The sequence below is a fragment of the Telopea speciosissima genome, chromosome 5, assembly GCF_018873765.1.
Source record: "Telopea speciosissima isolate NSW1024214 ecotype Mountain lineage chromosome 5, Tspe_v1, whole genome shotgun sequence".
NCBI lineage: Eukaryota > Viridiplantae > Streptophyta > Magnoliopsida > Proteales > Proteaceae > Telopea > Telopea speciosissima.
Genome location: NC_057920.1, coordinates 25550686 through 25563313, shown reverse-complemented (window position 1 = coordinate 25563313; position 12628 = coordinate 25550686). Strand labels below are relative to the sequence as shown.

Genomic DNA, 12628 nt, shown 5'->3' with positions numbered 1-12628 from the left:
GAGAGGAGGCATATGGAGTGGTACATAGGGCTTTAAAACACGGAATCAGACAATGCCTATTTCGACCCGCTATCGGAATAGGTTTGGAAAAGCTTAGAATAGGCCTCAAATACATGGTTTGAGGAATCGGTATCGGACCGATCAGATTGATCGATTCGTATCGATATTGCTGGAGATCAATACCATTCTTGACTAATCCCGTATCGATTGATCGGTATGGACAAGAGTTAACAAAATATATATTTTTTAAAAAAAGTAAACATAATCAATCCAGACCTATACGGAGCGATCTGGATCAATATCGGAAGAGACTGATATCAATACCGATTTCGATTACTAAAACCATACTTAGAGATGATATTCCATCAATTATAGTGTTTTTATCCAGGAATTGGTCGTATCGAATCTTTAGAAATCATGATCAATGACTGCTGATTTCAATTCAAATCAAGTGATTCGCTGATCCTATTCTGATTCTTCAAACCAATGTTCGTAATCTCAAATCGGATCGGATCGGTATCGATCAGTTTTGGCCGGATCGGATTGGTATCAGCCGAGACCAATCCCGAAACTAGCACCTGTATGGACAATGGTAAAAAGGTAAAACAAAAATCAGGGGCAAAAGTGTCATATTTGCCGAGTTTGGGGGATCCAACCGATTACGAACCTTACTTCAAACCCTAGTGGTACACTATTCCGATGTGTTTGGGAAAGGCAAAATTAGTTTTCTATTATAAATGTAATTTGTTATGGACAAGGGGTGTGTTTGAAATATAAAATCTGATTGGAGCTAATTTATAATAGAAATCATTCAGGTCATAAACAACAAATAATAAAAAAATCCTAACCTAATGTGTAAATTGTAAGAACTATCTTCTTCAACCTTAGAATCAGGAACTCATCATGATTGTTGGAGAATGGGGTTGACCATTGATCAGTCAGGTCAAGCAAACACCTATGACTAAATTATTTTAATACCCTTAAAGTACATTAAGATTTTGATATCTAATTTCTTTGCTTATGTCATGCATAAGTGAAATGATGTTTTTACCCCCAAAGATAAGAAACCCAACAATAGTACACCTGGGGCAAAAAAAAGAGGTTACAAGTTATGTTGTAACCGGATTGGTTACAAACACCTTTACCCTTTTTTTTATTAGTTTTACTAAAATCATGATGTTGTAATAATTGATATTTGTGTATCTCTCTCTCCTCAAGTTCAATTTTTTCTTTTCTTGACATCCAAACATATCTTTAACACATGGTCCACTCACATTGGCAGTTTGCTGCAGCAATGCCGTTAAGAGAGAGAGAGAGAGAAGTGGGGGTTATGTGGTTTCGTTTTAGAAGAACCAAGAGCCTAATTCAGGAGAGGAGTAGCGAGGAAGAAGGAGAGAAGAGGAATGGCAATCACTCACTTGTCTTGGGAGGACGAGAGGAATACACTAACAAAATGGGAGCCTTGGCTTTCTAGCAGCTTTAGAGGTTCTAGGGAGCAACATTGCCTAATTTGGGTTTTTTTCAGAACAGCTTTCTAGAGAGTGGGAAAAAAAAAATCTACAAAATAGTAAGAAGCGGTTTGGTTGTTTCCACCATCTCTTTCTTTCCTCTTTTATTCTTTGAATCTTTCAACGAGTCTTCTTGAGCCTTTTACAACTGATGGTTTAGAGAAAATTAAGAAACTTTTGTTGGTGGTTTCATCATAGCTGTAGATAAGAGAAGAGAAGAAAAAAGAAATCTTTCAAATTATCTTTTTTTCCAATTCAGAGAAAGAGAAGCAAAGAGGGAGAAAGATAGATGTGGCTCCCCAAGGGAAATACAGAAAGGAAAGAAGAAGGAAATGGATTGGTTGCAGTTGCAATTGACAAGGACAAAGGGAGCCCAGCTGCTTTGAGATGGGCACTTGATCATCTTCTCAGCAGGGGCCAAACGGTGCATCTAGTTCATGTAAACCAAAGAGTATCATCTATTCCTGGCCCAAGTAACTCTCTCTCTCTCTCTCTGGAAGCAATTTTCCACTTAATAAAATATGTTTTCTCTTCCTTCGGAAACTTGTATTGATCATGATATAGAGCAGTTGTCTTAAATCTTAGGGAAGTAGCATATTTTGCCCAATTTTTAATAACCAATTTTGCAATGTAGTGCTTCAATGTTAATGTCTTAGTCCAGCAACAATTAACAATAATAAGGGTTTTAATAAAATATAACATGTTTTTCTTCCTTTTTTTTTATGGTAGTGGAGGGGAATTCCAACCAAATTAACACCATTCATGTATGAATTGGGTTTCTCCAATAAAGAAACAATACAATCTAGAGTAGAGCCAAACTGTGTGTGAAATTTTGCTTAAAATGCCAAATCAGGCAAATTTCATGCCCTACCTTGTTACAGTTTCTTGACTTGTGGGGGTTTCTGCAATCAGTGATGACATTTCCAACAAGTCCTAGTGAAGTTAGAAGTCTACGACAGAATGGTATGCAAAGTGCAACCATTCTAACTCTTCATGCTTGAGCGGATGAGTCAAAGCATCCAACACAATTCTAATGTAACAGAAGAAAAAGGAAATGATACTCCCTCTAGAAAAGCTTAAAAATGGGAGAAAATTGCAATGTGATGTATATCATACATGGGAAATAAGGATTAGGAGTTCAGTCAAAAGAAAATATATCCTCTAAAAGGACGAACCTCTCTAGCCTTCTAAATCCCTCCCTTTAATCTACAGAATAGGGCTTCAATAGAGACAAGGTCAAATATTCTGTTGTGGTTTTCAAATTGATCTGGTCCTGTAGAGTCAAGATGGGTTTGTTCCCATGGACAAGAAAGCAGAAATGAAGGAAGAATTGAAAAAGCCAAGCTACAAAACAATAAGAAACAAAAGGATACTAGTTGTTATTCTCCATATGGACCCTTATTCGATAAGTAGATTTCATCTTTTAGAAGCATACTAGCAAATTATATTGTAAGAATAAATAAGTTGAATTTCTTACCAGTGGCAAAAATTCAAATTTTCTGTGGATAAACTCATGTTGATTAGAAATATTAGATCTATACTGCATAGCATTATTATATAAGTTTGACATCTAACTCTAGAATATTCAAAGAGAACATGTTTTGAATCTAAGATACCATGTTATATTTGTTTTTTGTTTTTTTTTAATGCAGTGGGCAATCATGTCTCCATTTCTGATGTCAGAGACAATGTCGCATCGGCATACAGAAGCCAACTTGATGCTCAAAACAGGGAATTGTTCCTTCCCTTTCGCTGCTTTTGCACAAGAAAAGATGTGGGTATCAAAGATCTAGTCTTGTAATTCTTCTTACTGGGATTCAGAATATTTTGTCTACTGTCTCTCATGGAGGGAGAGGGAAGAGGATTCGGGAAGGGGTGAGGGAATAAAAGTACAAACATAAAGTACCACCACAATAAAAATTGCAGCAAGTACACTCAATACAACTTGTGACCCATCTGGGCACACCAAGGAGAAAATTAGGAACTTTGATATATGTCTTTTTGCATATGTTGTTTAATATTCTCACATTTTGACTTTTGAACATACACAAGGTACAATGCAACGATGTCATAATCGAAGATATGGATGTAGCAAAAGCCATTATCGAGTATGTCTCCCATTCCGCAATTGAGAATTTGGTTGTTGGTGCCTCAACAAGGAATGCATTTCTCAGGTAATATCTGCTACTCATGCTAGCAGAATATATTGATTCTACGGTCGCATCCCACAAATGAAATAGAACTGTTAGACCTGCCCATGATGGACCTATTTTTATAAGATCTATTCTCAATATAAATTGCAAAGGAACCAAACAGTTCATTAACAATTCCTAGATCAGAAAACTATTATAACCAAAACTCTACAATATCAAAATTAAAACAAAGAAACATTTGGAGAATATCAAGATCAACTCATAGTGGCAGCAGCGGTAGTACTACTATAGATAATTAGAGCATTCACTCCGTTGTCCTAAAAAGAGATGTAATTTACATGAGATTATATACCCCTTAGCTCAACAAGATAGTCTCATAGCATGTGCATTTGCAAGTATGCATATATCAACAAAGTTAAATTTTTACCGTGGAAAGCTTTGATCACAGAAGATTCAAGAGTACAGACATTCCCGGAAGCATATCAAAAGGAGCACCAGATTTCTGCACAGTGTATGTCATCTCCAAAGGCAAGATCGCATCTGTCCGATCTGCCTCCCGTCCTGCACCAACCATCTCCCCACTACGGAATCAAATGCAATTGCAGAACCAGGCCAACACCCTTGAACAATCGGAGTCACAATTCACCCATAGTACTTCAAAAGGAGCCCTGATGAAATCCTTTGAGCCCTCTCCCATGCATGATGAAATAGATCACATCAGGTAAGTCATGTATATCATGAATTGATGTGAAAGAAATTAACTTTAACCTTAATGCATAGATATTGATGCATGTCAATTATCAAAAAAATCTTAATTGGAGGCCATTGAATTTTGGGTTGCAACTCCTACCATGCAAGTGTTTCTGCACTACTAAAGACTGCAAGTGTGAAATGAAAGTAAAAATATAAAAACCAACAAAGTGAAAAATCATGGTTTAGTTTGCTATAATGTGCAAGAACCATAGTTTTGGACTAACTTGATCTTCACCACTTGAACCAGGTCACCATTTAGCAGAGGAAGGGGTCTAACTGGAAAATCTTATGGGGACCTCCCAGCTCCGGATACTGACATATCATTTGTGAGCTCTGGCAGGCCAAGCATAGACCGCATGTTCCCTTCTCTCTATGACCACCTGGAGTCTGGTCGGACCCCACGACTATCAACAAGTTCAGACATTGAAAAACGAAGCTTCGAAATATTACGACCAGGAAATAAGTCAGCAAATGATTACCAATTTCAGGAGTTCTCAACTTTCTCCCAAGATAGTGGAGGATCATCATATTCATCATCACAGAACATGGTAAGGAACCCTAACAACCTATGCTACATTTATACTGCATCTGTACAATTACTTTGGATGCAATATATCAGTAAGAGAAGTTTTATGCATGATGTTTTCCACAATACCCAATGAACTAGAAAAGTTGTTCAATGGATGAGTTGTGAGGACCATATGCACAGAGGAAGCATGACCCATCATTGTTTAAAAGACCCGCTTTGATCTTTTCCTATAGAAATCAGTCGTCAGTGAATGGTTGCATACATTAAATTCAACATAGACTTTTTTCTGTGACTCATTAATGCAATTGACTGGGGCTCGAAGGACCATCCAATCAGGTCAAACTTTTGGAGCAAAGATCTCCTAGAAGGGTACTAGCAATTAATTTTCACTACAAGGTCACAAATCTCTTACCGAACAGGACAACCTTATTAGAAATTGCCCATAGTCAAAGTTTTGACCCACAATGAGTAGGTTCAACAGGACTAAAATTGAAGAAAAACAAAATGAATCAGAGAAGCAACCTTGCTACCAGAATTTCAATCAAATTTCTTCGTTCACATGACTTTTGTCTTTTTGTATGTGTACCCACAATTCAATATTTAGGAGTGTGCAGTCCAGGAATTAATTGGAGCCCCTTCTATCATAAACTCAATTCTCTCTGTCTCTCTGTCTCTCTCTCTCTGTGTGAGTGTGTGTGTGTTAATCCTCAACAAATAATGATTTTTAAATGCTTTTATTAAGAAAAACTCTAGGAGAGGGGAGAGGAGATGGAGAAGAATCCCATCGTAAGTTGATGCTCTCTTTGTTTCGGAAAGTCTTGGATTCATCTGAGAGACAAATGAGTTCTTTCTATGTAGCACCAAATAAAGCTAAACATACCTGTGTCTCGACCCTTAAAAATAAGGCCTAAAGGAATATACTAACTAGATCCCGCCTTTCCACAATTTAATAGCTTAGAAAACAAGGCTGAGACCAATTAAAACTAGCTATAATCAACCTAAAAAGATTTCCCACAAGAGGAAATTATAGAATCTACATAGTAGCCATGTAAATGCTACAGGCCATCTCGAAGGATATAACACTAATAATAACTCTACCATTAAGTGTTAAACCCATAAGTTTTTTGATCAACTTAAAGGTAGCCGAATGGTTTCGCAGAAGGCACCAAAGTGACTAAATTATAAACCTATAAGAGTTTTGATCGATTGAAAGGTAGCTGAAAAGTTTCGCAGAAAACACCAAAGTGAGCTAAACGCACAAGTCCTGACCTCCAAAAATATGGTTAAGAAAAGTAATAAAATAATAAACCTTTTAATCAGCATGACTGGAATAGTTCCAAATTCTTTGAGGAATAGATGGATGGTTAGGTCTTGGGATTTGAATGTTCAATTTTCTGTGATGGCTACTCATCCAAACTGAGGAAGGGTTGTTTATGTGGGTTTAATTGTATTATAGTTTTCTCTTTTTTGACTCCCATCCAAGGGAGTCTCCTCTGTAAATCTTTTGTGCTTTGTTGAATATATTTCTTCTATCCATCCCAAAAAAAAAAAAAAAAGGCTTTCTACAATAGAATGATATGAATCGGCATGGGCCAGGTAAACATTACTGGTTAGCTTGATCCTAACAATAATAAGAAAGGTACAGATAAGGAATAGCTTATCGGCTGTGATAGGTTCTTATATTGTTTTAGCTTGACTCATTGACTATTGGGTTTAGCAACTGGATGCTCCGCATCATAGGTTGTCCACATTCAATGCAATTGGCTTTGAGATTATTTTAAAAAATATTTAGGTCATCCTGCTCCACATAATCACTACTTAATATTTTTAGAGTAATTTTTGTTGTCACAGCCTGAATTCCTACTAGAATACTCTACAATTTATGACTATACGTAAGTGTGTGAATATTTGAACATGAATACATCATTATTGTATGAAATACTTCAACCATTACAGTAACTTTTCTTGAAACTAACAGGAAGATGTTGAAGCTGAAATGAGAAGGCTGAAGCTAGAGCTCAAACAAACAATGGATATGTATAGTACAGCCTGCAAAGAAGCACTCACAGCAAAACAGAAGGTATTAAGAACCTTTATCTATTTTGTGCATTCAATGACTCATGATTATTTCTAAATTGCAACTTGGGTGTGCTATATAGGCAAGGGACCTCCATCGCTGGAAAATGGAAGAGGAACAAAAATTTGAAGAGGCACGGATGGCCGAGGAAGCTGCACTTGCAATTGCAGAGAGGGAGAAAGCTAAGTGCAGAGCAGCCATCGAGGCAGCTGAAGCATCACAAAGAATTGCAGAACTGGAAGCACAAAAGAGAGTGAACGCAGAGATGAAAGCCCTCAAAGAGTCAGAGGAGAAGAAGAAGGTGTTGGATGCTCTTGCACATTCTGACGTTAGGTACAGGAAATACACTATTGAGGAGATTGAAGCAGCAACAGAATTTTTCATTGATTCTAGAAAGATTGGGGAAGGTGGTTATGGACCAGTATATAAATGTTATCTGGATCATACACCAGTTGCAATTAAGGTTCTGCGTCCAGATGCAGCACAGGGTCGGTCACAGTTCCAGCAGGAGGTAATGAACAAGTAGTATCTCTTGAATTTGATATACACATGCAATGAATGCATCATAGGTTTTATAACAACACTTAATGATGATTTCTACCCCCCCCCAAAATGCATGCAGGTTGAAGTACTAAGCTGCATACGCCATCCAAACATGGTTCTCCTCCTGGGAGCCTGCCCAGAGTATGGGTGCCTAGTCTATGAATACATGGCCAATGGAAGCCTAGAAGACCGTCTCTTCCGAAGAGGAAACACTCCGGTTCTTTCATGGCAGCTCAGGTTCCGAATAGCAGCAGAGATTGGTACTGCCTTGCTCTTCCTCCACCAAACCAAGCCAGAGCCACTAGTGCACCGTGATCTAAAACCCGCTAACATCTTGCTTGATCGCAACTATGTTAGCAAGATTAGTGATGTTGGGCTGGCGAGGCTTGTCCCTCCTTCTGTTTCCGATACCGTAACACAGTACCGCATGACATCAACAGCGGGAACTTTCTGCTATATAGATCCTGAGTACCAGCAAACAGGCATGCTTGGCATAAAATCAGATATCTACTCCCTCGGTATAATGCTTCTACAAGTCATAACAGCCAAGCCACCAATGGGCTTGACACACCATGTTCAACGAGCTATTGAGAAGGGAACATTTGCTGAGATGCTGGACCCTGAAGTGCCCGACTGGCCATTTGAAGAAGCACTGTCCTTTGCTAAGCTAGCATTGGGGTGTGCAGAGTTAAGACGGAAAGACCGGCCAGATCTTGGCAAGGTTATCTTGCCAGAACTCAATAGACTTCGAGAACTTGCTGAGGAAAACATGCCAATTATAGTAGGAAGTAGTCCATCGCCCACCCACAGCCAAATTTCAATGCGCCAAGTAAGTTGAAATGCAAATCTATATATTAATGGCATAAGTGGAAACCCAATGAATGTTTATTGGACTAGCTTTGAATTAGTTACCAGAAACCAGAAAAATGAAACATTTGGAAAAAATCCTAGAGCATCAAAACAAATGAAACTCTTTGTGGACAAACTTAAAAATGCTTGTTGAACTGGGAATTATAAAGACTTATACTTTTATCTTCTTGATAAAATCATGCTCAGATGAACAATACATCTTGAAGACCTTACAAATCATTGAGATAATTTTTTGCAGGAAGTGATGAGTGACCCTATTCTTCCACACTCTGGATATGATAGCTCTAGGAGTCGATCAAGCGGATCATCCATGCCTGGAAGACGATCAAGTTTGAACTGAGACGAATTGGAAAAGAAAAATGGAACTAGAGATTTAATGTTTTGATGTTTTATGGAAGCTCATCTTACTTTTCTGAATCACTGATCCAGAGATGTGAAATCAAAGGGAATTGGACAAGCTTTTTCCACCAATATTGGTGTAGGAAAATCTAAGTTGTGGAGTGGAAACAATTCCTCATCATACATGTACAAATTGTAAGGCTGGTCTAGTTGGATAGAATACTTTTAATTCTCTTATAGACAAATAAGGTAGGTATGCTCGATAAGGCTCCCCAGGTGCATATCATCTTGTTCATTCATACCCAAGAAATGGGTTTCAATTTTAAGGTGTGGAAGCAAATGGCCACAAGAGCCATAATGGTCCATTGCCTCTGTTGACCTAAATGTTTGTTTCATGTGAAGGAGTTTGTGTATTGGTTTTGATGATCTCTCTGTCTCTCTCTCTCTCTCACACACACACACACACACACAATAACAATAAGAAAGCCCAGATGCATTGATTCCCACGGTAGGATCAGAGAGCACGAAAGGAAAAGGAAAAAAGGGAGAGAAATCAAGATATCCAAACAATAAGGCTATCCCCAAACCTCCATGCATGAATTACAAAGCATAAACCCATGAAAACATGCATCCCAAACATCCTAGAATGCTCAATTAACTCATGCATGAACAATTAAAGAAATCAGTTAAAATTATACCTTCTTCATCAATTAAAATCACAAAACCTAGGGTTCTTCACTTGAATCCTCAATCAAAATGTAGAATCTCTCAATCCATTATAGTTTTAGCATCAACACAACCAAAATAAGACATTCAAACCATTAATAGTATGAACCCTCACTTGGTTGCAAAATCAAATTACATCCATGACCTTTACCTTAGAATCTTCTCAATCCATTACAGTTCTAGCATCAACACAACCTAAATAAGACATTCAAATCATTAATAGTATGAACTCTCACTTGGTTGCAAAACCAAATCACTTCACTGACTTTTACCTTGAAAAATAACCCAAAAACCTCCAAAAAGTGGGATAAACTCCTCTTAAATTGCAATACCTATCAAACATAACCAATAACCCTCTTAGTAAAGCTATTTTAACAACAATCTAAGAAACAAAATCATACTTTAGCTACCTATAGTGAAACCAAATGAAAATCAAGGTTCTATGACCTCAAAATCCCTTGAATGAGTTCACTTCCTCAATCCTTTGTTCTAATCCTTCATTAATCATTTCAATCTTCAATCTTAAGCCTTCATTCCACCAATTTCAGCTTCATTCCATCATCTTCAAGCCATTTCCTCATTCTCTAACCCTAAATTGGTAAAGTGGAGAAGAAACCTTGTTATGAGTCTAAACCTCTCCATAAAGAATACTTATCGTTAGTGGCAAACTTGTAAATACGTGGACTTCTTAAGAGAATACCCATAAAACCAATCCAATAATCCTAACCCTAAGCCCTTCAACCAATAGTGAATCAATTTAGGGTATCTAACTAGGGCCTTTCCTATTATGCCCTTAATTCTTTAGCCTACTATTGAACTAGACCAAAATCATTTAAAATGAACCAAGAGATGAACTAATCATGAACCATCATTAAACCAATAACATAATTGAACCCAATAATATATAACATATACATAGGTCACCTAAATACATATATCCATCAATAACCATAGTGTATGAAAATACAACTATAGTATATAAAATCATATCATAGCTTATAAAATAGAATCATGGATTTTAAAATAAAATAAATGTCCATAAAATCAGCAATCATATATATGCCCAAAAATCATCATAAAACATGTAAAATCATAAACACATGAAAATCTCACCATAATCTAGCAACATCATGCATAAGGATCGGTCCCCTTCCGTCCAATCCAATCATTCTTGTAAATTCAACAACAAACAATTATTACATCAACAATTTTAGGATCGGGGTATTACACCAAAAGTGCAAATGGTGTTATAGAGATGGGTAGGAGTGAGTTCAAAAATGGGGTAACACAGATGGGTGGGGTGGTTGGTACTGGAAAATGGTTTGTTGTTCATAGAGGCCATTTTCTTAATAGCACATATAAACAAAGGAGAGGGGAGAAGGATAGAAGTGGAGATCATCATATACTCGTCGGAAGTTGCAGGTTTAAGTGATCGAAGGTTGCAAGTGTAGTCGCATGACTAGATTCGCCTGAGCGAGTCGCCAGGCCCAACATAGATAGCTCGCCCTAAAGGAAGAAGCTTTTTTTTTTTTTGGTAGACCGTAGAGGAAGAAGCAACAATCATATTGAGGGTTTGACATATTTCTATTTTATTATGTTTGAAGAGGGTATCAACCATTTAATAAATGGGTCATTCTTGGTTTAAGGGTTAATCAAGTTAATCACTCAGTCCTGATTATAGTTTCAAAGGGTATAAACCACTGTTAGCAAACATGCATTGTAAATGCATTTAAAATGCGGTTTGCCATATGATTGGCAACAATACAGGGAAAAACGCATTCGGCAAAAAAATTCGTTTAAAAATATTTTAATTAAACGCGTTTAGAACGCGAACCTGTTTTTTAAAAGGGCAAAAGTGTCATTTTAATATTTTTTTACTCAATTAAAAAAAACAGAGCGGGTGGTAGCGGCGCAGTGGAGGCAAGTTGGTGACCGCCGATGGTGGCCTCGCATACATCATTTCTTCGAACCGTTCGTCCCGTTGGAGCTTTGCCGGTTCATCTACAATGATTGTTCCCTCCACTGCCATTCCCATTATTGTCACTCTTCTTCCATCCCTTCCGCTGTTCCAACAAAAAAAAAGGGCAAAAACAGAGCTTTCGTGAGAGATAGGGTCGCAGGTGATTGCAGAGATCTATCATAGAGATGCCCATTGCAAGCAGATATCAATGGAGGGTCGTTCAGATGAAGTCCTATTAGATTTTTTTTTATTTTTATACAAATTAAGTCATTTTCCTTCGTCAATTTCTTCTTCTCTTTCTCTGAATCAATGCGAACTTCAAACTGAGGCAAGCAGTAGATGATCTTCAATTTTCCGGGTTTCATTCAATGTTAATTAAATTTGATGGACTTGTACCATTTTTGTCTTCAGTTTTCTCTGATATACGGGTTCTGGAAGGCTGTTCTTTGCCAAATAGAAGGAGAGGGCGACGTTGCAGGGGGTTTGGGCGTGCGAGGAAGACGAAGAAGAAAAGGAGAGAAATGAAAAAAAAAAGGTAAATGGTACCCCTAACCCGAACTTCTTCTTTCCCTTCCGTCGTCTTCTCATCTTTGTCGTTTTTTCCCCTCTCTCATCAAAGAATCTAGATTCGAAACTCGTGAACATAAAAAAATCAAAGAACGCCTGAGAACTGAGAAGACATAACCCCCAAGAAACGGTGGGGAAAAAACCAGAATCCGAAGCTCGTCTGAGCCGCTGCTGGGCTGTGATGAGACTGATTAGCCCCCAGGGCTTCGAAACTTGGTGAATTCCTCCAGATTTCGACTTTCTAATCATACTTAAGAGATCAAAGACTCCAAAACACAAGCCCAATGCTTCATTAATGAATCCAAAACCCTAGAAACTTCCCTCATCTCCCTTGAAATTGGCTAGAAACGCAATGTTTTCCAAAAAATTATAAGAAATCAAATGAAAAAGTGAGTTGGATGAGCAGGGAGCAGGTTGCAGGTTGAATGGTTTTAGATGAAGAGATAGAAAACGCAGAGATGGGTTTTGAGTTGCAGGAGTGGTTTTTTCTTTTTTATTGATTCTCTCTGAGTTTGCAGAGAATTGGTTTACAGGAGGAGAGAGATTTACAGGGGATTGCTCCAACATGGGTTTTGGGTTGCAGGTGGTTGTTCCTTGGTTGTC

The 12628-nt window shown here is 37.8% G+C and overlaps 1 protein-coding gene across 2 annotated transcripts; it reads left to right on the top strand.

The window, feature by feature from the left end:
* Positions 1-1653: 1653 nt before the first annotated feature.
* LOC122660886 (U-box domain-containing protein 35) lies at positions 1654-9176 on the top strand. 2 transcript variants are annotated; one of them, XM_043856139.1, is made up of 10 exons: positions 1654-1981; positions 3161-3282; positions 3561-3682; positions 4113-4382; positions 4662-4962; positions 6922-7023; positions 7103-7531; positions 7643-8392; positions 8672-8762; positions 8857-9176. In XM_043856139.1, the coding sequence occupies exons 1-10, from the start codon at positions 1798-1800 to the stop codon at positions 8868-8870; spliced, it is 2385 nt and encodes a 794-aa protein (XP_043712074.1). In that variant the 5' UTR covers positions 1654-1797; the 3' UTR covers positions 8871-9176. The 2 variants fall into 2 exon arrangements, with proteins under 2 accessions (XP_043712074.1, XP_043712073.1); XM_043856138.1 differs by having other exon boundaries at positions 4110-4382.
* The last annotated feature ends 3452 nt before the right edge of the window (positions 9177-12628 follow it).